Raw genomic sequence first — 26,108 nt, forward strand, 5'->3', positions numbered from 1 at the left:
CGTGCTCGGGGGAACAGGGACTCTCCAACTGCCTGCTGGTCCCCCTTGGCAAGTTTATAGGTAGCCACCAGGTCCCCTCTCAGCCTTCTTTTGTGGAGGCTGAACAGGTTCAGGTACCATAGCCTCTCCTTGTAGGGCCTGCCGTGCTTCCCCCGATCATGCAAGTGGCTCTCCTCTGGACCCTCTCAATGCTGTCCACATCCCTCCTGAAGTGCGGCACCCAGAACTGGATGCAGTACTCCAACTGCTTTGCTGCCTCCCTGTGGCTAGGCTGGGGCTAGTCCCTCTCTTCAGGGGCCCTGCTTACCTCTGGCTGCTGCTGGGGGTCGGCGGGGGCACTTTGCAGCAGTTGGGAGTCACTGAGGGGCTTTTTTAAAAGTATGCCTATAACATGCAGTGTTTTAAATTACTAAGTGTCATGAGAGCATTATGCCGGACTACAGATGTACAGTATCATCTCCCTTGTGCTTTGTAGACTGGCAGTTATCAAGAGACAGGTTTCTAAGTGAGATGTGCTGCTCATGGAAAATTGCACAACTCCACTTAAAATTAACTGATTTGGCTTAGTTTGCATCAGCTGAGAATGTGGCTATGTAAGAGCTCTGCTTAAAACTGAGCTAGGGCATCATGACAAGGTAAATCATGGTGCTATAACTCACTTTATTATTTAATGACACAAGCAATCCAAGTCATAATAATGGAAGGACGACAGGAGAAAGGCCTCAGAATATTCAGGGAATATTGGATTAAGTACCTACATGATACAGCTTCGGTCAATTGTTTATTGAATTACAATATCTCTTTGAAAACATTTCTGTAGTTGATTTTACGAGTAGGAAAGCTTGTGTCTTCAAATACTCACAGAAAGTCAATTTTAAGTTCCCTTCTCAAAAACTTTCAAGCTGTCATCTTCAGTCCAGATGCTTGCCCTCCTCTAGGGGATGAATATTTCTTCTAAACTAATTTGCACCCATTTTAACCCATAAAGGTGTATCTGGATCAAAGAACATCTGTCTAGAATCTGCAGCTATGATATATATATTCACTTTGGCCATCTGTACCTTCACTGCAGTGATTAATGTATGGAACTTGACTGCATAATTGAGTCCTGTGGAGCTCTAAAGTCATGCTAATCAATTATGTTTGTGTATGAGGAAATGCACATCTCTTATGTCTTTAAGGGGCATTTATTGCAAAACCAAAATTAAAAAACAAAATAGAGACCATATCTGTGTATTATTGTGGTGGCAATAAAAAATGGTGGGAATAGAAATTTATTACCCAGAGTTAGAAGCATTAATTAACATCCTTTAATGCCTCTCCAAGGGAAAAAAAACAAAGTGGGTAACTCCAGACTAATTTTCATTTCACTGCTTTAGCAATTTCTTAATAATTAGACTTCACCAGCACCAGGCATCAAAGAAGATAATAGATCTATAAGTGTCCTCTAACTAATGCTAAATTACCAGGGAATACATAAGGAAGTATGAATGACATTCATACAAATACTAAGTAAATTTATTATGATGGATGCTGATACATGGAATACCATAGCAATTCTTAATGACTACAACTGACCAAAATTTTTCAGATTAGCATTTCTCTATCAAAAACCTGCTTTGTTGAAATCATTTTTTCCCAGAAATGCATTGCTTTTGACAAAATTAGTCATTGAAAATAAATTAAAAATCAAAACATTTTGCTTCAACAATGTTGGAATATTTTCTTTAGTTACTACTCAAATAATTTGTTTTCACAGTGCCATATGATTCAGTTTGACTATCTTACAGTATATTGTATTCACATGTAACATATATTTTTACAGTCCCAAGGGGAAACTTTTTGAACTTTTAATTTCATTTGAAATTTGGCTTTTTCTTCTGAAGACAGATGGTAACCACATAACCCCAAATATCAGATTCCTACTGAATAGGCTTTCTGGTTTCCAATCAGCTCTACCATTATACACAAATAACTATGGTTAATGATTAAGATTAATATCTAATTTATAGAGTCAGATCCAGATCCCATGGGACAAGTGGGAGTCTAGTCATTGTACTTCAGTGGACAGAGTCTTAAAAGGCCAAGGAATACATAACCCAGCTTGTATATGTCTAAACACACTTTCAATTATGCATGAAAATGGTAAATGGTACATATGTAAAACTCAGTTACATTCTGTTTGATCTCTCTTTACATACCCATTCGGGGATTTGTGGTGTCCAGACTAGTAAGAAATACCCAGAATAATTATTTAGTGTATTTTTCTGCATACTGAATGCCCCTGTATATGGTACACAGCTTGTTTTGAGAGAAGAGATTGAATAAACAAGACAAATCATCCAGCAGCTTTAGGGCCAAACCTGCTCCCAAGTCTGTTGCCTGCTCTATGCACTAGATGAGGCCCATGGCCCAACTCGGCATGCTGGGTCTGGGGCTTTGTACCAAGTCAAACCCTAGACACTATCTCTAGCACTCTGGGTCTGGGGCTGCATGGAAGGACCCAATTCAGCTTGTTGGCCCCACTGGCGTTGCATGCTGGCTCCAGCAGAAGCTGATCTGGCACACTGGCACTGGGGTTGTACAGCAGAGCCTGATCTGGCATGCCAGCTCTACTGGGGCTGTGCATTGAGCCACATGCCAGATCCAGGGCTATGTGCTAGGTCAGACCTGGCATGCCGGGTCCTGCTGTGGACAAATACCATGTGCTGCCTTGATCCATTAGTCTGGAAATTTGGCTCCTGAGGATAGGGGGATGAGAGGGAGAAGTGGCAAGTGTTAATTTCTGTGGCTCCTAGTGCTGTGACTTTAATGCTGCCACTGCTCCTTCTCCCCTTGCAACAAGTTTCTGGAACTGTGGGGAGCACTTTTCCTCATGTCTAATGCACACCCCAATTTTCTCCAATTACTTTTGGGGAGAACTGTGTGAGATATGTGTGAGAAAATACACTATGTTTTATTTGCATTGTGGTCCTGACTGGGAGCTCTAGTCATGGGCCAGACTATTGTCCTAGGCACTATAGCAGCATAATATCATGTGAAGAAATATCATTTTAGCATGATAGCACAGAATAAACAGGGCCTCCAGTACTCAAGCTCCACCCCAGAGTCATGCATGAGAGGGAGCTCATTATCTCCTCCAGATAAAACTCACACCATGGCCAAATGGATTGCCTTTTCAGGAGCCCCTTTGGGAAAACAGCCAAGACCCCTTCTCCCTGCAAACCACAATGAGCACCTAAGGTGGATGGTGTGACAGGAACCAGCACAGTAAAAGCAGAGGTTTCACTTTAATTTCTCTTTCCCTTTCCCCTCACTAGGTCTCCTTTATTGTGTATAAAGATAGAAACTTGGCAACAGTGATATTGGAATAAAATACTATCATTCACTAGTGTGCATAATTATCAGCAACTGCATTTTTCTACAGAAAATATTGCTTTAAAGGCCACAGTATCATTTTTCCCCCTTGCAATGTACCCAAATTATGGTAATAAGGTTGATCTTTCTTCCAAAGAAAATTCACTTCTCTCAAAGGCTCCAGTGATTACCTTCCTTTTTTTTGGTTTTGCAGTTAAGTGTTTCATACTATTTTAGCCAGTACTATATCAGACATTCAGCTTCTCCAAATAAGTATATAAATAGGTATCCTGGGCCACACTGTGATTTCCATCACACTGAAATGTAAATCAGGAATACCTTATTTTAAATGTATCTCCATCTGATCCTGTGTGAGTACAAGGGCCTTTATCTTCTAGTTAAAAGTGAAAAAATGTCCTTGAAATTGATAGTAAAAATAAAACAGGCATCAAATCCAGGTATGCAGAAAAGCAAAGCACATTACATTAAATTGGCCTACTGGCTGAGTGAAACACTTATGCATTGCTATAGTAAACTCATCTATGAAATAGAGAGTGTTTTGCATTCAGTACATTCTTTCCAGAGTCCACAGAATTGTACAAGGTTATTCTAAAGAGTTAAACCAATACTATACAGAAAAGCAATGACATATTGTTTCAGAGAATAAAATGATAAGGTGAATAGGATTGAAGTGCCCGGTTTCTCCTTGTCTTCAGAATAACTTACGGTATCATTTTGGCTCACCTCGTCCAAAGGATATAAAGTCACTATCACCATGTTCAATCTGTGCTGGCGCATATTTTAAAGGGATTGTGGTTCTATGAATGCTGTCACTCACATTTATTTTTTACAATAAATAATTCAAATTCACGGCTGTGAGAAAAGTGGTATTGGCTACATAAATAGCAAGCTACTGGCTGAATCAAAATCAACTTAAAAAAACATACAAAAATAGTTTCCCAGGAATAAATAATAAAAGTAGACTTGCTATAAGATCATTGTCTGCTAAGAAGGAGAGTTTATGTTAAGTGATAGGCAAAGAATTTGAGAAGAGGTATAAATATATAAAACTACTGAACAGTTCCATTTTACAATATTAAAGGTAGTTTTATGTACATTCATGACCTGACATACCTTTAAAGCACCACTCATTTCAGGAGGTGATATAAAGACGTATTGCTCCAGGGACATTCAGAGAATTGCCTCCCTGATAACTCAACAGGTGGTGGAAAGAGAAATCTGGCATGCCCACAAACAGGCTGTGCAAAAAGGGTGTATTTGGGGTGGTGCTCCTCCCTTTTTTTTTTGCCTTGGGTATGGGGAAAGACACATATACAATCAGAACATCAAATGACACTTTCCCATCTAATGTAGTATGTACCACTGTATTTAAATGGTTGTGTCCTTATTGTGTACTTTATTCTGGTTTCCAATTGTGCAAAAAACCCACACATGCAGCTCTGGCTGGAGCCATGCGCCACCAGGTGGAAGCACCTGCATGGACCACAAGCATCCCAAGGGCCTGCTGCTGCTGCTGCTGCTGCCACCTCTGGTGGGGGCTGTGCGCCATGGGGGTTCCCACCCCCCCCACCCTCCCTCACACCCCACAAATCCTATACACCTACACCCTGCCCTGTTGTCCTGACATCAAACCCAGGGAAAATAACACAATCACTGATAACGAACTTGATTAATGAAGTGTTACAGTGACATTGTAACTATGATGCTCCAGGAATTATGTAAGAGGCAAGGAGTGTTTTGGGGTGGTATCTTTTATTGGATCATCTCTACAGTTGGCATAAAGTTACACAAGCTTTCAGGTACAAAGCATTTTTATTGATTAAGCCTTGAGTAATAAATCCTTGATTAATACAGGATTAAAGACAGGTAATATGATTAATGCTAATCCATACAGGCTTATAGAAAACAGCTTGTCAAAAATATAATTTTTATAAGATGATTGTTTGGCTGATAAAGGTAATAGGGTTTATATAAAAGACTTGTAAGGCATGCTTGGGTATTACATGATAATTCGATTAAGAAACTAAAACAGTTGTTTCCTTACTATGGTACACAGATTACCAGCGGGCCTTCATGAGCTCTCCCTCTCCCCTTTCAATTAATATTTTCATTATAAGGGTGCATGTTGGTTGCCAAGAAATGTTGAGGGATGACAGTGGTTTGTTGGCTGGAAAAGCTTGGCAATCAATGAACTAGAACAATATAAAATTAATACAGCACATGTTAAAAATTGTCTAACTGATATGTCTCATCACTTCTTCTTTTGTATGGCTGATGTAAATACAGAACAGCAACTAACATTGTATATTTAGGTGGGTGAGCCACACAGTTGTGTCAGGAGCAGCAGAGTGTATTACTGTGATATCTCCTTCATATTTTTGGATTGGGCATTGAGTCATTATCTGTTCCATGGTCTGTCCTGGGTAATCAGTCTCACCCTAGAGAGTTTTAGTTTTCCATTTGTGCATCAAGTATTTGCATCTCCCATAGTTTGTGCAGATAAAGTTTAGAGTTGCCCATGAGCATTGTGGGAGATCAAAGCCAGGGACCTTCTGTGTTGGATCTATCACAAGATGTTTATGTGGGACATCCCGTGAACTCCATTCGGTTTTCTAAGGTCATCAGAGTTGAAGTCATATTGTTGAAGGTTAAAAGTTTTATAGTTTCATAGTTTGTAGGGTCAGAAGGGACCCGAGTAGATCATCAAGTTTGACCCCCTGCCATGGCAGGAAAGAGTACTGGGGTCAAACGACCCCAGCAAGGTGTTCAGCCAGCCTCCTCTTAAAGACCCCCAGGGTAAGAGCCAGCACCATTTCTCTTGGAAGTTGGTTCCAGATCCTAGCCGTCCTGACTGTGAAGTAGTGTCTCCTGATATCTAGCCTAAATCTACTCTCTGCCACCTTGTGACCGTTATTCCTGGTCACTCCTGGTAGTGCTTGGGGGAACAGGGACTCCCCCAATGCCTGCTGGTCCCCTCTGACTAGTTTGTAACAGGCCACTAGATCTCCCCTCAGCCTTCTCTTGTGGAGGCTGAACAGGTTCAGGTCCCATAGCCTCTCCTCGTAGGGCCTGCCCTGCTGCCCAGTGATCATGTGAGTAGCCCTCCTCTGGACCCTCTCCATGTTGTCCACATCCCTCTTGAAGTGTGGCGCCCAGAACTGGATGCAGTACTCCAGCTGTGGCCTGACCAGTGCTGCGTAGAGGGGGAGTATGTGTGCATCCGAAAGGACTTGTGTAACTTTAGCTGATGGTGAAGGGCATTGTTGATGTCCTGGTGTATGGGGAGATATCTGTTTTCCTTAATTCACTAGAATCATGTAGAGTTGCTAACTCTCAACGAGTGAATGGAGGAGTGATGCTTGACAGCATGGGCAGCCAGATTGCTGGGGCTGACTTGAGCGTTCTGCTGAGTGGGTGTGTTGCTGGTGAGGTCCCACAAGAATTAGTTCTTGGCTGTCTGCCACTTAATGTATTTTTCATTGACTAGGAAGAACCATCAATATCAAGTGTGCCAACTATTCAAAGATTGGGATAGTGGTAAATAATGATGACAAGTCACTGAAAAAAGAGCACTGAAAAAACAGCCCTCTGGCTTGAGTGGTACTCTGGGTTTGAACACACAGGTGTGCTGAGCTGAATAGAAGACAGAACAAAGCCTAAGAATAAAATCACCCAGTTCTTACTGGATACTAAGAAGTTGTGACTAAACATTGAAATTGACTTTATGGCTTATTATAATTTACCTGATCCCAGCCAGTCTCTGTGCACCCCACAGCTGGTAAGGACCCACTTGAATTGTTTGCATTTGTCAGATTATGGCCTGCATTTACCAGGTTATCTTTCTACAGCGTTCTTTTTGTCTGTTTGCTACTTGATAATTGGTCCTGGATATGGCCACAAACTGTCTGACTGGAGGGCCTGGTGGCAACATGGTGGGGCTACCCATGGTGGGGTAGGTCCTATAAAATACCACAATGTTGCAACCTTGTGAGTATAGCGAAGGTAAGTACAGAGAACCTCAACACCTAGCCCCCACTGCCTTGCAGGTACCCCTTGGTTGCAGGAAAGCTAAGGGCCATCACCTTGATTGAAACACACCCGGCAGCAGTTCTTATCTGTTGCTCTCTGGCAGAAGCTACAACCATCGAGGCATGGAACATGTGGACTTTGGTCTGGCTTTTGGATTCTGTCACAATTGTCTAAAGTGGGAATGGTAAGTTTTGAGCAGCCTTCACTCCTCCATACTTTTGCCTAGGTATATGCATCCAAGACCTTGGGGTGATTCTTGCAGGATTCCATACAAACAGGTTCATCAGGCACCTGACTAGACCTCTTAAGCATACACCATGATCCACAGGATCAAAGTTGCCTACTACTTGATAATGTCTCTTTTATCCTGTCTTTATTTACATAGGCCTTTGTTCTATTTGCTATTTAGCTCAAGCTGTGTCCGCTTTTTTCTCAGACCTGAAGAGGAGAACTTGATAACCAAAAGCTTGTATATATCCTATATAGTTCTTCCCATAAAAGATATCACCACAAAAATTGCTGCCTTTTTCATTTTTACTGGACCGTTATAGCTCACCACTCCAATACTATCACTAAATTAAAGTTGGATCTTTTTTCTAAAAAAAATGTACTATAGCTCAAACAGGAATTAATCCAGGTAAATCTCATGGCCTATGTTATTCATTCACACTAAATGATCATAATGGCTCTGTCTGACCTTATCATCTCAAAAAAATATGAGAAGACCTCCAATCAAATGTCATTTTGTAAATCTCCTATACTTCATTCAGTTTGACTTTTCTATTAAAGCACTTAGCTAGCCTAACGGATACCTTTTAACTTCTCAAATATCATTTTCCCATTCAAAGAGCAATCTGTTTATTTGAAACTATTATAATAGGAGCAGAATTTCACTTTTGACAAAACAGAAATATTAAAAAACTCATTTTCTACAGCTTGATACTTGGTTAAAAGTTTTTGTAGGAAGACAACAGTTTCTGTTAATAAAACCTACATCTGCTTGAATATTTAATGTTTTTTAGTTGCATGAGAGATTTGCTGGAACTTTTTCCCTTGGCTTTTCATTTGACAATTTGTATTCTATACTTGTCATTACAGCCTATTTTTTTTTCATTTTTGGGTGAAGTACAATAAAAAGCATTTATAACCAAAGTTATGTTTCTCTCACCCTTTTTGTCTTCTATATTCCAAACATATTGGACTGAAAGACAGTTTAGGAATGGCTGTTTTTAATAAAACTACTTGCATGCCCAAATTGAAATATGCTCATCTTGATTTGTGCTTTACAGCTAAAGCTATGTAAATAATTGAGGAAATCATATGAAAAAATACTTCTTGTTTGGGTGGAACTGTATTTTTTCAGTTGTTATGTCTAAACAAAAATGGTTTCAGATAGAAAGATACATTTTTTTTTTTACTTTTGCTTTTTAAAAAAGTTGTTTGGATTAAATTTACAAATAAAAATCAAAACACATCTCTTTGAGAAAATATTGAGAGGTTTAGTTTTAACATTTTCATAAAAATGTCAGTTTTAAATGCCTTAACAATTTAATATGAATTCACAAACAGCTTGGGGATATTCAAAGTTCTGTCCAAAAATGTTTATATAGCTTTATTCATAGCTTCTGTTTAAAGTTCCTGGCCCATTCCCAGTCCTGCCATTCCCTAGACTGCATAGAGAAAGGAGGAGGAGAAAGGGAGGAAAGAGGAGATCAAATTGGTCCTAGACTTTCATTTTCATCCATTTTCATTGAGGAGGTGGAGAGGCTCCATCAGCTACATTCCTGGTAGCACAAGGAGCTGGCAGCTATATTCACTACTGGAATCCAGTTCCAAAATCAGTTCTAGAAGAAATTGTCTTGAGAGCTAGAAATCTTATTCAACACACCAGTATCACTGACCAGACATAATTCCCTTGCATTATGGGAGCATGTGGTACAATCAGAGTAGATAGAATAGATATGCACCTTCATAGACTAACTAAATAAAGTGTACATATAGAGATAAAGTGGAGTGAGTAATTAGAATACAATAGATAGGAAAGCAGGGGAGGGAGAGGAGGAGAAGGGGGAACGTGGGTGTTGTGAAAAGCATACAAGCAAAGAACCCATAGAAACAAAGTAGTCACAAAAGCTAATCCAAGCAATGAAATAAAGATCCATAGTCCCCTTTTAAACCATACTTAACACAGTCCAGGTTGTGGATGATTCCTTGCTCCACAATTTCTCATTCAAACTGGTGTTTACATTTTTTCTGCCTTAGAACAGCATCCTGAGGTCATAGATGGAGTATCCAGGGAGGTTGAAGTTTTCTGCCACAGGCTTTTATGTCTTTCTGCAGCTGATGTCAGATCAATGTTCATTCATTCTTACACATAGAGATTGCTCTGTCTGTCAAATGTAGGTAGCAGATGGGCATTGTAAGCAGGTGATGGCATATATGACATTGGTAGAGTTGCAAGTGAATGAACCTGGGATGTTGTATTCCTTGTTATTAGGTCTAATAATAATGTGCTCTGTATCGATGTGGGGGCACAGAAGACATCTGAGTCCATTATAAAGGACATAACTATTATGTCCAAATATAGAGGACATTACTATTATGTGGCTTACACTTTCTAAGTGTTATACAAATATTAAGTATCTCATCCAGTTACATTAACTTTGTGGCTAAATTAAAGGATCTGAATATTAATTAGTAGACACCCTGATTAGCTGTGGTAATTAAAAAAGACAGAATAATTGCTGAAAAGATGGATTGCAAGCAATACCTCATCTAGACAAGGAGATGGAGAAAAATCCTCAGACATAGCAAATAGAGTATCAGCAATATAGCAGGAAACTTATAGAAATCCATTTGCAAGAGGCAATATTTTGTGGGTGATATATTTTATTAGACCAACTGCATGGTTAGGATAGACTTAGAAGCATGGAAAGAGTCACCCAAATACCCTGCAGCAACCTAGTACAATTCAAGAAAATCCTCCCTGGCTGCACACCCTCGGTTGTCACCTACCATCTCACACTTGCTTCAATAAGAAAGATCAAACAATTGCAACCTAAACTCAAAAAGGACCAGACCTTAAGTGAAATATTTTCAGACTCACCACTCCTGGCTTTCAAATAGTTCCCTAACCTTGCCCAACTCATCATCAGAAGTTCACTTACAACTGATCAACAGGTATCTAATGAGACACAGCCCTGCCTTAACAATAAATGCAAGACCTGTCAACTCACCTCTGCTGCACAAAAAATGAACACATCCCACAACAAAACTATCAGAATCCCTGGATCAGAAATGTATCTATCCCAGAATGTGGTATATCTCATCCAGTGCTCCAAATGCCCTCATGGAAATTATGTGGGTGAAACCAGACAAATACTACACCCCAAAATTAATGATAATTGACACTAGAACACAGGTAGGAGAACACTTTTCACAGAAAAATCACTTTGTCTCACCTCACAGTTCACATGCTCAAAGGGAATTTACAAAACACCTTCACAAAATCAGCCTGGGAAAAAAAATTCCTTAGCCTATTGGGCACCAAGAAACAGGGACTTAACATAGACAATAACTTCTTGAACCATTGTAGTCTGCCTGATATTTGCTAATCTCTGCACTTCCCAAGTGATGATGACCCTCCTGAATGCTCTTGTTCTTCCATTGTCAGATTCATGCTGCATCTCATTTGCTTTTTGGCTATGTTATACTTTCTCTTATAGCCTGTTTTTATTTACATGTGACGTTTTACACAAGCTTTTGTTCCATCTGCTACTTAGCTCTGCTGTGTCCGCTTTTCTCCCAGAGAACTGAAGAAGGGTATGGTAATACCCAGCCATTTAGTCTGGTCTAATAAAAGATATCACAGCTTTTATTTATCACAGCTGGTCTAATAAAAGATATCACACACACAAATTCTTGCCTCTCACATATTCTCTGGACCTCACGTTTACATTACTTCAACATTACCAAAAATTCATTTAACAGTTTCTTGGATTTCTTAACTATTTCTGAGCAGCCTATAGTGACTGAGGGCCACTGAGGAGTAAGTAGAGTGGTGAGCTATAAGAACACTAGTTAAGACAAAATAGTTCCAATGTTCAATAACAGAAAGAACTATCATAGCAAAAGTAAAGAGGTGTATAGAATATCTTTCTCCTATAAAGGAATAAAATAACAAAAAAACAGAACCTCTAAGCACAAAACAATGCAAAGCAGACAGAGTTGGTTTGTAAGGAGTGGACTCCCCTAGATAAACTATATCTCTTTTTGGTGGTAAGTAACTATTGGGAACATGTCCTTCAGTATCAAAAGTTTGGGCATGCTTCATTCTTCCAAGAAAGTCTCTCTCCAAAGAAGCTTTAAGATATCAACTATAGTGGTACAAGCCTACATAATGCCTACTCACCTAATAAAATAATGCTACATCGTTCCTTGAAGGACTTCATTATCAAATGATTTATCCTTTATCTTTTTTCACTGTGGATGCCTCTTTTGACACAGCAAGATCTATTGCTTCCAGTTGGATCATTCATAAATTACTAAGGCTAAGCAGTTAAAAGTTTCATTTCCAAAATAAGCTTAAGAGGAGCAAAAGGGTTTTGACCAATCTAGACAATCCTTCCCTGTAATCAAAATGGGAAAGAGAGGATTCTCCAAACATAGATCCCTAGCCACATTTATACAGACCTTTGGATTATGCCAGTATCAACTCCACTACCAGTGTTGCATGACTCTAGCCTCTGCCTCTACACAAAATTCTATCTTGGGTATCAGCAAACTTAAATTTTTTCTTGGTGTGATTATGCATAGTCATGGTAGGACTTATATAGCACTTAAACACAGAGAACGGTCTAATATATTTTCTTTATTAAGGCTTGTGGGAGCTAGGGAACTAGCAAGTTAATTCTTTAAGAATGATGCCCTTGGAAACTGAAAAGACTGAAACACCTATGTTTACATTCAAGTGACCCTTACTCATTAGGTCACTTAAGTTTGTTACACTGCTTTCTTAGTCGCCATGGGATTGGCAAGAAATAAATCAAAATATGTTGCTTTATCAGTGGCAAGGCAATTCTACACCTCCCACAGGAATAAAATAACTCTTTGGGGATCTTTGAATTTTACTCATTAATTGAATATAATTTGTCATTAGCCTCAAGATATAGTCTTCCTTTGTTTGTGTCCAAAAAGTATGTTATTTTATTTCCAGTTAAGGCTACCCTAAGAAAGTGGAGAAGCTCCACTACTAAAAAATCATACAGGAAATAGTTTATTTTGATGGCTTCTGAGATGAGGGCTCAGAGCAGAACCCCATTAACAACTTCTAACAACAAGATATCAAGAAACTCTATGGAAGAAATATGCAAGACAAGCGCTTAGTCAGTCCCCCCAAGCTTTTCTATGCAAGTTGAATCTATGTTCATCTTCTCATGCAATACTTGGCAGGAGGGACTTTCACAGGTCATGACTGAGTAAGCTCTTTTCCCCTTCTTTCTAATATCCAGTTCTGTAACCAGAAACATGTTTACCATATTTTCAGCTTCCTTCTAACTTTACGCATATTTTTGCTAGCAATAACCTCTTTGCTAATGTTGATTATAATATAATATATTATAATGTGTGGTCACTACCACACATTTTAAAAGATCTGTAATTGCTTACGATTCAAAACAGTAAAATATTATCAGTTAATGTCAAGTTAGTTTCCTGTATGTAACAGCCTTTCAGATTTATTTTTAGAATATGATGGTGAAAGCAAATTACCCCATTCCTGCCTCCCCCAACCCCTTCTCAGACAGCTAAACTGTAAGCTATAGACATAAAGTTTAATTATGTTCACTAATAACTTTATCATAGTCATCTGATGTTTTATAGTCTTAAGTTACTTTGCTAATAATGTAATTAGTTCCATTATTTTCTTATAGTTAGGAGTACTAAAAGGAGCAAAATTACTGAATATCCTGTTATTGTCAATATTTTGTCCATTGTATTGTGTACTTATTTCTGATACTTTGAACCAGTTCTTTTGTAGAATAAGAAAGGATGCAGAAAAGCAGAAAATCTATGCTGCTTTATATATGAAAACCAAGATTTTGTTGATTGTCAACTATCATAAGCTTATTGCATATAATAATCCAAATCCAGCTAAATGCTGCCTAAAGCAAATGAATGCATTTCCCGTATTTGTTTTATGGTAGCATTGTATTATGGAGTAGTGAACATTACTGGTAAAGAGAGGATGTAAAATAAAAAAGATTGAATGGAAGCAAGAAAACAATTGGCAATCAGTGGGTATAGAAAGGAGAAAAGAACACAGGCTGCTTTACCTCCTAATTCCATCAATGTAATGCCATTGTCAGTGGAGTTGCATCCAATTTAGATTCTCAGTGCATAACTTATGCCACCATCAATGCCACTGCAAGGTTGATTTGGACCTTGCCCTACCAGCTATATACACAGGCTTCTTCAGAGCGATTAAGAATATGATCCAAAGATTGTCTTCGACAGTCAATGAGATATACTCCCCAGAACTACATGCCATCTACTCCCTCAGCCTCCATAAAGAGAGAAATTGTTCCCTGAAGGCCAGAGATGCACAAGAGGAGTAAAGTAGGAAGGCAAGCAGAGTGCCAAAGTTAAGAATTACCCAGAACTGTAGGATTTCTCTCTGAAGTTCATACTACCAGATGTTTAAAGTCTCTGAATCCTCCTCTCTCATAAATACTCTTTTGACATTTGAAGGACTTTGAAATACTGGTTCTGAAAACCCCTTTCATTAGTCCTCTGTTAAAAAAAAATCTTTTGCATTTTTCCATTATGTTCATCAATAACAGAGAAATTATAGATTTAAAGTCTTTACCGGACCTATTCAGGGCTTCAGTGTGAATATTACTTAAACCACTTTAACTCCCAAAAGTACATGTCTCTACTTCAGCAACAATCTATTAGTAATATTAGTACAGCTCTTCTTTTTTAAATCAGATGCTAGAGAGCAACAATTATAAATACTTGAACAGGCTGGCCAGAGAGACAGTGAAGCACAGATATTTAGCTGTGAGAACATGCATGTAAGAACTGCCATCGTCGGACCAAAGTTTTATCTAGCCCTGTCTTCTGCTTCTGACTTTGGCAAGTATGGATGCTTTAGAGGAGGAATATAAGAAACAAGGCATGGGTAAAATGGTTCATACCCTGTCAGACTTTCCCAGATTACCAGCAACCATAGGATGCCCGGAGTCTGAGGTAACATCTCATAATGTTGTGTTTAATTGTCCCCAATTGGCCTTAAGCTTTATAAAATTTTCCTACTCCATCTCTCAGTCCAGCTTGACTGTTGGTCTCAACCACCTCCCATGGCAATAAGTTCCACATAAGTTTCACATGTAAATTATGTATTACATTTTAAAAGTACTTATGTTTATTTTAAATTTGCTGCCTTCAAATTTCATTGGGTACCCACAATTCCTTGTACTATAAGACATAGTAAATAGTACTTCCCAATTCACTTTGTTTAGATCCCAGTATCATAGACCTCTATCCCACCCACTCCAGTCATCTCTTTTCCAAGCTAGAGAGACCTCCCCTTTATGGGCTTTTCTTGAATGGAAGCCACTCAATACCCCAAATCATTTTGTTGCCCTTCTCTGCATCTTTTCAGTTTCTAGTGCTTTATATTACACTGATAATGGTAAAATTCCAATAAAGCCCAGCCCTATACAGAGGTTCATTCTGACCTCAAATCAAATCATTGCCCTTTGACCAATGCCATATAAACTACAGAAGGTCTGTAGGTAAGTTTGGCAGCTGGTGGTTAGCCTCAGGTTGGCACAGACCCCTCTCCCTCCCAATAACACTTAAGTCCAACCATATCAAATATTAATGATTTGCTGTAGCAGTAGACATTTAGCCATAGCCCTCCCATCCAAATTTCCATCCTAGTTTAATTACTGCTTGACAGACTTTTTTTTTCACTTGGACCATAAGATATAATTTAAGTGTGAATCTCTGGTTCTGATTCTCCCCTCAGTTACAATTCTGCAGCTCTATTGACTTTAGTGGAGCTACAACTGATTTACATCAGCATAAAGGAAGAAGAGAGTCAGGATACACCAGGACCCAAAACTGTGGATTCGCTAGAGCATATAATGACTCCAACCTGGTTTTTTTTATAAGGAATAGTAATAGCTTCCTATAAATCAGGAATAATTCTTTCTATTGTTTCAAAACACTGTGGGTGTTTTTATAATTTTATATTTAAAAATTTTAAAATTAGAAGCATACACACACGCACACACATATACATACACACACATATGAACACCCACAGTGTGTGTGTGTGTGTGTGTGTGTGTGTGTGTGTGTATATATATATATATATATAAAAAGAGAGGCAGAGAGAAAGAGCGAGCATGCTACTTTTAGTTATTGCAATTATCTGTATTGCTTTTATATATATAATTGGGATGTAGATTTTTTTAAAATAAAATATTATCCCATAGTAATGTTATTTGTAAGATTTGGAGGACAACGCATTAAAATACTATTAAATTATTCATAATTTATTCCATATGTCTAGTTTTAGATGCTTAGTTAAGCACCTAATTGCATGAAAAATGCAATTGCACACTTAAATAGATGTTAATTCCCTGGCTTACCAGCCTGGATCAGTGCTCTCATTTTGGTGTACAGAGCTTTTTTTATGTTGTTCAGCGCCACCTGTTGAAAGTCTTCATGTGCATGTTAAAACAGTTGTTATTGTTTTACAAATATAGCCAAAAATATTCATAAGGTGACAGTAAAATAACTGTGCTGGGTTAACACAAGTTGTGTTGGTGAATGGATATGATGCAAAAAAGTCTTCTCCTTTTCTACACCCATAGAGGATGTGCTTCTAATTTTTAAATTTAATCTCTCACAAGAAGTTCTTAATTACTATATTTATCTGAATCAAAGTTGAGATTCCCCCCCCCCACCATTCAACATGGTGGGAGGCAGAGGGGGTGGGGGGAACAGGTGGCAAGTGGGGGAAGCACCACAGGAGAGGCAGAAAGCAAGGGTGCAAGTTGTACGTGTGAGGGAGGAAACCAGACACTGCAGGAGGGTTATGAGCCAAGTGGCAAGGTGCAGGCACCATGGAGAAGACAGGTGGTAGGGTGGCAACTGATGGGATGGAAAGGCAGCAAGAGATATGTTAGGAGGAGATGTCCTGGCTAGCATGATGGCTGAAAGGGACCTTGGGGTTATGGTTGATCACACGATGAACATGAGCTGCCAGCGCAATGGTGTAGTCAACAGAGCAAATAGCATACTGAGATGCATGAGCTGATGCATCACCAGCAGGGCTAAGAAAGTGATACTTCCTCTCTACTCAGCACTTGTGAGACCCCAGCTGGAGTACTGTGTCCAGTTCTGGGTGCCCCACTTCAAAAAAGACAAGTGTTCAGCTTGGGGAAGAGAAGACTAAGGGGGACTTGGTGGCAGCCTATAAGTATGTAAGGGGTGAATATTAGGAACTGGGAGAAAGCCTGTTCGCTAGGGCACCCCAGGGGAGGACAAGAAGCACTGGCCATAAACTGTTAGAGGATGATTTCAGGTTGGATGCAAGGCAGAACTTCTTTACAGTAAGGGTGACCAGAATCTGGAATAGACATCCCAAGGAGGTGGTGCAGTCCCCAACCTTGGAAGTTTTCAAGAAGAGACTGGACAGACACCATGCTGGGATCATTTGATCTCAGCAGTAGTCCTGCCCAGAGCAGGGGGGTTGATCTCAATGATCTTTCGAGATCCCTTTCAGTCCTTAAATGTCTATGATTCTATGATGCAGGGGGGAAGGGTTTAGGCTGTTTGACTCCTCGACTATCTGCCCCTTGCCACTGCTTTTCACCCTGCTGCTGCTTTCCCCACTGCCGCAGTGTGGGGGGGGGGGGCGGCATGAATCACTTTGATCATTTGTTTTTATACATGGAAAATTATAACAATTATACATTTTCCATGTATAGAATCTAATTATTGCAGGAAACATCTTAAATTCAAAGTTGTCTCAGACTGAGGTAAATACAGTACTTGTGTGCAGTAGCTATACTCTGTGTGTTCTCTTCCCTGTTTCCTTGACATCTGCTGTGTGCCATTAGTGAGTAAAAATACAGCTAGTCTTCTATTCTTAGTGCTGGTCCGTTTGCTTGCTTGATTATCGTCCTGACTGTCAAAGAAGTGAAATGGCACCGCTCTTCAGCACCTGCATTCCATAGTACTAGCTTTCACATTGTTCTTTGTTTCCTTGACAGGTAGAAACTGTTTCTGTTTTTTCTCATGAATACTTTATGTGCGATACTGAGTAGCTCGTGGTGACAGCTAAAACATAGCAAGCATTAGTAGAGGACATTTTTTAAATGTGTTTCTTCGCCCTTTCTTCAAGTAGAACATGTTAATAAGAATCAAGGAGTACTTATGTTTTTCTGTGAAGAATGAGATCTTTATTTTTTTTTTTTTATAACTTTATAGTCCTGTAAAATTGGAGAGCTGTCAGAGAATGTGGCTCAGTGGGAGTTTTTTTTTTACCCACAGATTTGTTTAGTTGTTTTGTGTCTAGAATACCATGAAATGGAAGTTTTCTTTCTGAGATTAAAATTTGTCTTATTTTACCAATTTATTTAATTATAAATAAATTGCAGAGAGTGAGAAGTGTTCAGAAGAAGAGGGCAGTATATGACATATTTCAGGTTGACAATGGAGGTGTGGTTGGGGGCAGAGAAAAATAGAAGAACATGGGTGAAAAAAATCTGTTTGTTTTCAAGGCTGTGAAAGTTTCATTCTTTTAAATAGGGATTTGCAGATGTATCATTGCAGAATTCAGTCCTCTGAGATACCAAGCACCAGTACTGGCTGACAGTTTTCTGACAGGAAAGTGTTCCTTTTGAAAGTGCTGATCTGACAGATTCAGAACGTTCCCCAGATTTGTAGCATTTCTCTCAAAATTTTTAATGAAAACCAGGTGAGCAGGTTTCCTGGCAGCCAGGGATCCCCCAGCTGCTGGCAAATAACCTCTTGGGAGATCCCAACTCCTAGAGTGCTTTCTAGCCCCCAGAGGAGCTAGTTGCTGACTGAACACCTTGGACAACTGCCTCCAATGGTTATCCAGCCCCAAGCACAGAAGGGAGCCAGGCAGTCCTGGGCAGCAGCTGTCCTAGTTATCAGATAATGGGGAACAATCTGAAAAAATCCAGCTTGATTTTCCAATTTGTCATTTTTCTGTTCACAATTTTATTTTATTTTTACTTTTTGTCCCAAATAAGAATGATCAAAAGAAAATCCAAGTTTTCTGTATTAGGGAAATTCTGTTTCCCAACTAGATTTGTTGAATTTCTTTTAGGTTCCAATGAAGTCAGTACCTCAGAGGTGGGGCAAAGACGAGGATTCAGAAGGATGAGCACATTTGAGAATGAGAACTTTTATAAAGAAAATAGTGAGGTAGCTTTGGAAGGGAGAAGAACATAGGGATATAGTGGAAAATCTAACAAATGTAGGGACTGGCACAGTTAAGAGGGAGGAAATACTAGTTGTAGTGAGGAGAAAGGGTGGCTGGAAGAAGAGGAAGGAATGAGTTTTGAAGGGAATGATTTTACAGTTATGAGCATCATAGAAAACAGGAATAGCAAAGAGAGGAAAGAACGTAAGTGAAACTAGACTGAGGACCATGGGGAAAAGAAAAAGAGATGAAGAAAATTTTGGAGGGAGAGAAGAATCTGGGGAAAAGAAAATGAAGGACTTACAGAGGAGGGTGAACAAGAGTGAAGAGAAAGAGAAAAAACTCAGGTGAGTTAGGAAGGTTGACTGTTCCAGTAGTTAAGATGCTAGCCAGTGGTTAAATAGGCTTGGGTTAAGTTTCCTGTTCTAGCACAGACTTACTATTTGACCTAGAGCAGGTGTCTTTGGGCCTTACCTTATTGTGAGTAGAGCTGGCTAGCAATTTTTCTACAAATGATTTTTGTCAGAAAATGCCAATTTTTGAAAAATGGATACTATTGCAGATATGTATTAGTTGGACTAAGCTTTCACTATGGAGGTTTCTTAGGACCCAGAAGGGTTTTCTGTTCAAAGAAAAACCCACCTTAAAATGAACAATAGTACAGTTTATCACCTTCACGCTGATAACCAGAGCAGTGATCTGAAACTAGATTTAATTCAGAATCTGGATTTCTCAGTCTTTCCTGACAGAGTTTTGTCCTTTATTGCCTGGTGGTCAGAGCCAAATCAAGGATATGAGAAACTCAGGGACTTGAATCTGGATCTTCCACATTCCTTACAATCCAACATTATAGAATTAGGGATAGATTTTTGAAGGAATGTGAGCTCAGTATTGCTCAGCACCACCCTGACACACAGCAGGATTTTTAGAATGTGTGGTCACATCTACATGAGACACTGACTGTGCAGCCATTACTGTACAGTCATTTAGTACTGGTATAAGCAAATGCTAAATGACTGCACAGTAACCGGAGTTACTGTGCAGCTGCACCAAGGAATGGCTTTTTTGTGATGCTGACGGTGCAGTAGCTTATGACTACTGCACAGTAGTGTTGTGCCATGCTTCCTGCAATGGGACACTACCGTGCAGTAGTCACAAACTACTGCACAGTCAGCATCTCATGTAGACCTGGCCTGTAGGTATGTATGTGTGAAGTTTTCAGAAATCCAGCATAAGTATTGTCCGGTCTGACCCCTCAAGGTAACTTGAGGCCCTGAAAAATCATGAACAACTGACCAAACCTCTATACAGGGATATCTGTTTGAAACAGCCACTGTGCAATCCATCACTGATTGCTACAGCCTCTACATTTTACATGGACATTTCCATTATCTAGTTCAATGCTGGATAAGAAGGAAAGAAGTTCCATTATACTTCTAAAGTCCCCTCTCAGTATTCACAGGATCCTGAACTCTGCATCTGCTGTACTTCAGTCTTCAGTCTTTGACCCAACCACAGAGCAGTCATTACCCTAGTATGTTGAATTTTCCTGCTACAAATTTTCCACTATGCTGTGATGTCATGAGAAGAGAATGGAAAGTGTGAACATCATGAAGAAGTAACAGCTGGAGGGACAAGCACAGAGGTCCCCTCTCTGAAATTACTGCTGCCTTTCCTCAGATCATGGAGGAAACCTGGAGAGCCTGGATCCTCTAACACATACATTTTGCAACACCCAGATTTGCTGAAACAGTTGGAATGAGAAGGCAACTGCACTATGAGGCACCCACAATGTAAGTTTACCAAGGAGCTTGCAAAGCACACAGTAAACTGGACATTTTCATTAATTATAATTATTGCAAAGATGTCAAGATGGGAAAATCCTCACTTGCCCCAAGCCCAAATCCAGGCACACAACGACCCTCCTCCAAGAGAGCAGTTTGGAATCACTCCCCGTCTCTGTATGATCGAATTCAGCATGACCTGGCACTTCAGCACCATGGATAAGGTTCAGTTCCATGGATAAGGTGCAGTACCACGGCTGCCTGATGACTTGTTTGCACTGCAACAGCAAGGTGTCCTGACTTGCTTGAGGGGTGCACCCCAGCCTTGCCAACTACCCATACTTTCAACTCAGAAGTTTTCACATGAGGCTGTTTCAGGTTTATCTCCAGCAGCCACTCTCAGGCACACCAGAGGTCCCAGGAGTAGGTGTGGAAGAAGGAGTCTGTGAAAGAACCCCACTGGCATTCTTCTAGATTTGAAGTGAGCCCCATAGGGTGTACTTGCTGTGAGCAGGACTTTAAATGGAAGGATAAATTAGCCTGTGCAGAGCCTTGTACTTGTATGGTCATATTTCTTCCAGTACCTGAGATAACTTATTTAAAGATAAGTGAAGTGCATGAATATCAATTCAGGAAGCTTGGGCCCTGAGAGGCATTACATGAGGCTGAGCATTGCTGGATGATGCTTCATAAGTTTGGACCCCATATTTCATGTCTGTGGCTATTTGCTCTGAGAGATTGGCAATGCTTAAGATGGTAATCCTTAGGTACTGACAGGTTAAAAAGTAGGCACCTAAAAAGAATTGGAGCAGCCACATTAAAAATTGCAGTTGAAATTAAGTGGAGGCTTAAGCCTAAGTGCCTCTTGAGGAACGTGACTACTGCCCACTCCCAAAACAAGTTCTTTCCCTCTCTTTTTCTCTATAATTTTCCATGAAGAGTAAAATATGTCTTGGTTTTGTATTAAAGCACAATGGAAGAAGCTTAAAAACACAAAAAAATATTCATGAAATGCAGGAATGTTGAAACCCTTTTCTGCCCATCTCTATTCGTGAGAATACATACGTTAATAGCTTAGGTACTAAAATAATGGGCTAATATAAGTCACATAGATAGGCAGGTAGGGGATCCGGAGAGAGTATCCACAGAGGAGCAGAGGACAATGAGATTAGATGGGAGAAGAGTCTCAAATGAAAGGGCATTGAAGGGCCTTCTTGCAAGTGGAAGAAATGTAGGTTTTGCACAAACAGAAGTCTGCATTAAATGGAAGGGATCTGAAGGAAGAGCAAGCTTAATATCGTATTTCTTTTAAAGGAAACAGGGAGAAAGTAATCTGTATTTCAAACTTCCACAGTAGTCAGTGAAGTCCTTTCAGTCTCTGCCCTAACCAACTTCTGGTTCAGAATTCCTCTGCTGCAGTTGACCTTGACTGCCTTGCAGTAAAGTCTGTGTAGGATGCAGCTACAGAATCTATCAGTCAAAGGCCTTAGCAACTCTTATTTAAATGGGTAACTTAGCTCACATAAAACCTGCTCACAAATTAACACTACAGCCTTGGAGTCCTAAAGATTTTAATTAATTCTAAGCAAGATGAACCATCTCCATTTTCCTAAGAATACAGTCATCGCTTTTTCTGCTGACTCTGCTTCTTTCTGCATTGTACATTATCACCTGTGCAAAACCTCTTAATTAAGAAATGTAACATTCAGGAACAAAAGGATTCTCATAGCCTAGTTCTGTTCGGTTTTTTTCCAGTACAATTTTTTTCCAGAAATGATGTGAAATTCCTCAGAAGAAAGCTATTTCATATTCCTAATTAAATATTTTAGACACTCCGTTTCTCTCAAAATAAAAGTTTGTTCTTAAAACATATTCTCACACACACAACCCTATTCACCTGTGATTACACACACAGAGACTCGCAAATACAAGATGCTGTACATACACATTCCCATACAGATAAGTTTATAGAAGTAGTTTCATATATATTTATTGAGTCAGTGGAACCAGGATTTTCACTCATCACATAATACATATGAGATATATGTATGTACCTGTATATTGCATGTACATATATATATATGCATACACACATTATACACATGCACAGAAGTACATCATAAATATATAGGTGTGCAAATCACAAGACAAAACATACGTCAGTCTGTCTCATTGTCATGAAAAAATACTCTGCTTAAGATGATTGCTATTTTTTTCCTCCAGTGACACAGTGGCCTCAGCAGAGACACATGAATTTAGTCAGAAGGAATGCATCTCTTATGTACATATTTGATTCTTTGCCTTTTTTACACAGAGGTTGAAAGATTTAAAGCAAAGGGAATTTGCCAGAAATGTGGCATCAAAGTCGTGGAAAGATGAGAAAAAACAGGAAAAAGCACTCAAGCGACTCCATCAGCTTGCTGAGTTACGGAAGCAGTCAGAATGGCAAGTATTTTAAACTTATATGATTTTTTAATACTGCCTTTTCTTAGTCCCATGAGAAATAGCTCTAACTTTCTTCCTGCTCTCTATTATGTACTGTGAACACATATACTATAACATACTTTCAGTTATCCTGGACTCAAAATGTTCCTGTTCTGCAAACCATAAAATTGAAAATCCCTGAATTAATTACTTGGCATTTGAAGGTTTGTGTTTTCCTCCCCTGTAGCCTGTTTAATCTAATCTGCCCCAAATTGAGTGATTTGAATATTATTTTTTATAATATTACTATTTTACCTTATTAACACTGACCTGAACAGATTAGTACAACTCTTAACATTTTATGAAAAGTGAAGAGACAAAGCAGATCATAAAGTCTCTGTGTTTAGTCTTTGAATTGTTTTTCATTACTTTTTCATTACTTTTAGTATAGTCAGACCATTTAGATATTTTGTCCCTAGAGTAGACAGAGCTATCATTGTGTGATTACCTCAGTTAAGTTTGCCCAGCATTGATTATTATAGAGATATAATATGAAGTCTATAATAATAAATATTTACATTTGAGAAATTTGTTTAATGACCCTAACATACACCAAATGCTTCAGTGGAATAGATAGTACTAGACCTAGTGTGTATGTTAACCTATGACTCTATAAGCTACAACAAGCTAAATAGCTAATGAAACTCCTGTCCTGCAGTGGAAATGATAAGATCCATTGTATACTATAGTCATTTACGCATATGTAATCTCTTTTGAGTAAGACATCACTTTGTCACACCTAGTGCTGACAGAATCCTCTTATAATAAAGTCTATTTTCATGCAACTTCATTCAATGAAATTTAACTACCTATAGGAGGATTCTTTTGTGTTTCTCTGCCACAGGGATATCTCTGCAGATATTCTTCTAAGGTGAGCAATAGGTGGGTGATTGCTATACCAGGAACAAACCAATATATCTGCTGTTAGGATGCATTGCAGTAGTTCTTCCCACTCCTAATGGTTGAGAAAATAAGTGGAAAATACTCCACTCCTTGATTCAGATGGGCTGCAAGATTCCTGACTGCTCTAGGCTTTTTTGGAGTAATTACAAGCAGAAGTGCTATTACCAAAATCCCAGTACCATTGAGTCTTTTGAGAGCCTATCTATGATCAGGACTTCTTTGCAAGCATTGACAGAGAATTCAGGGACAGTTACAATTACCTTAAAGATTACCCTTTCTGTATATCAAATCAAGATACAATCACATTTCTCAGTGATCCTCCATTCTCTTTTAGCCGACAAGATATTGCTACCACCCTAGTAATATAAAGAGGCAAGAAACAGACCTGTAAGCCCAACTTTTATTGATTATTCTTGTCACTATGCCTGACTTGCAACCTTCAACAGCACAGTACAGAGTCTCACCTATATTAGCCAGGGAAGACACAGAAGAAAGGAGGATAGTGACATGCAGATTGGCAGCATATCATCTTGAATTGTTGAAGTCTTCCCCAAAATCCCCCATGTTTACACCCAATATTTATGTGTGGCTTATTTTAATAATATCCTCTGATTGGCATTATTCAAATTTCTGTTCCACTGAGATCTAGGGAACTGGACTAAACCAGTTTTTGGTGTGGACCTGGAAGATACCTATTAGCTGGGGGTCTTTCTGCTCATGAAAAATACAGACTTAGGAGAGAGAACTTCTTCCCTCCTTTCCTCACCATCTGGGAATACTACTTGCTATGTTCTGTTTCTTTTACTTTGCTGCCTAGAGCAGTTGTAACCTCTGCAAAGATTCACTCTGGAATGGGCTTTGTGGCCTGCTCTAGCCACTTAGCATAAGCCTCTTGAAAGTGGCCAAGGCTGACACCAGGTTATCAAAAGTTTCATTGTAATTGCAATATGATGCTACCTGACTACACACAACTCAGCTGTTATCAAAAGGCATTGCATATTGTATGCTGATTGATTGTATACCTGCTTAAGTACATATCATTTGTAACTCAGGCTTTTGCTAGGTCTGTAGTCTGCACTGGTCAGTGTAATCTGTAAGTCACTGACCATGTGCACCACCGTTCTAGCCAGTAATGGCACCCTGAAAAAGACAACTCACTTGCTGTACCCCAAAGAGCTTATTCTTCCATGATAACAAATAAACAATATGGGGACTAATTTGGAACTCCCATTGCTATATGAGGGCTGTATGCATATAAACACATGAAATAAAGCCTTTGAGCCCACCCTGTCATGTCATTTTGCACCACCCATGATTGACGCAGCACCAGAACTAGAGGAAATAAGTGTTCCCTCACCATTTCCTCCTATATTTGAATTTTTAAAGACATGCTCTGCAGAGCTAGCAGCTAGATAGAATTTGACCCTGTTTGGTTAAAATATTTCCAACTTTTAAATCAACCAATTTACTACAAGTTAAATTTTAAGATTTTGCTTTATTTATTGGATTTAGTTTCCATGCTGCTTAGCTGTGTATTACATAATAGTTCTGTAACAGAGCTTCAATAGCTCTACTACTAATCATATTTTTAAAGCACTGATTGGAGAATATCTCTATGGAGGTTATAAATTCCCCCTCTCCAATACAAAATAAGGAAACATGGTAGTTTTCCTTTTTTTATTGTTTCATAGTCAAATTAGAATACTTTGAACTGAAATGAAATGACTGGGAAGGCAAATCACACATAGGTCAAGAATAAGACACAGGGGAAGATGATATGAAAGAAATAGCCACATACTGGTAGATACTGAAACTAGTTTCTTTTAATGTTCATGCACAGTTGCTATTAACATTAAAGGAAGTCAGTTGCACACACAAGTGTAGAACTGTATCAAAATAAAGTGCAGAAGAGGGAGGTATTTTATATATTTCTTGTTTATACTTAGCTTTTCTTTGAAAGTTTCACAAAAATAATTTTATTGTAAAACATGTTAGAAAGATAAAAATGGAAGAGATCATAAAAATACTTAATTCTGAAAGGAACACAGATTAAAATGCAT

At 39.1% G+C, this 26,108-nt stretch overlaps 1 protein-coding gene across 1 annotated transcript in view; it reads left to right on the forward strand.

The window, feature by feature from the left end:
• The window catches only part of ZNF804B (zinc finger protein 804B), a 95,229-nt gene that overhangs the window by 63,673 nt on the left and 5,448 nt on the right, over positions 1 to 26,108 (forward strand). Inside the window, exon 3 of the mRNA XM_019507968.1 lies at positions 22,976 to 23,106. Coding sequence (XP_019363513.1) covers positions 22,976 to 23,106 — 131 coding nt within the window. The remainder of the gene's footprint in view (positions 1 to 22,975; positions 23,107 to 26,108) is intronic.

Source organism: Gavialis gangeticus, unplaced genomic scaffold, assembly GCF_001723915.1.
Source record: "Gavialis gangeticus isolate Ggan-Ray unplaced genomic scaffold, GavGan_comp1, whole genome shotgun sequence".
In the NCBI taxonomy this organism is placed as follows: Eukaryota; Metazoa; Chordata; order Crocodylia; family Gavialidae; genus Gavialis; species Gavialis gangeticus.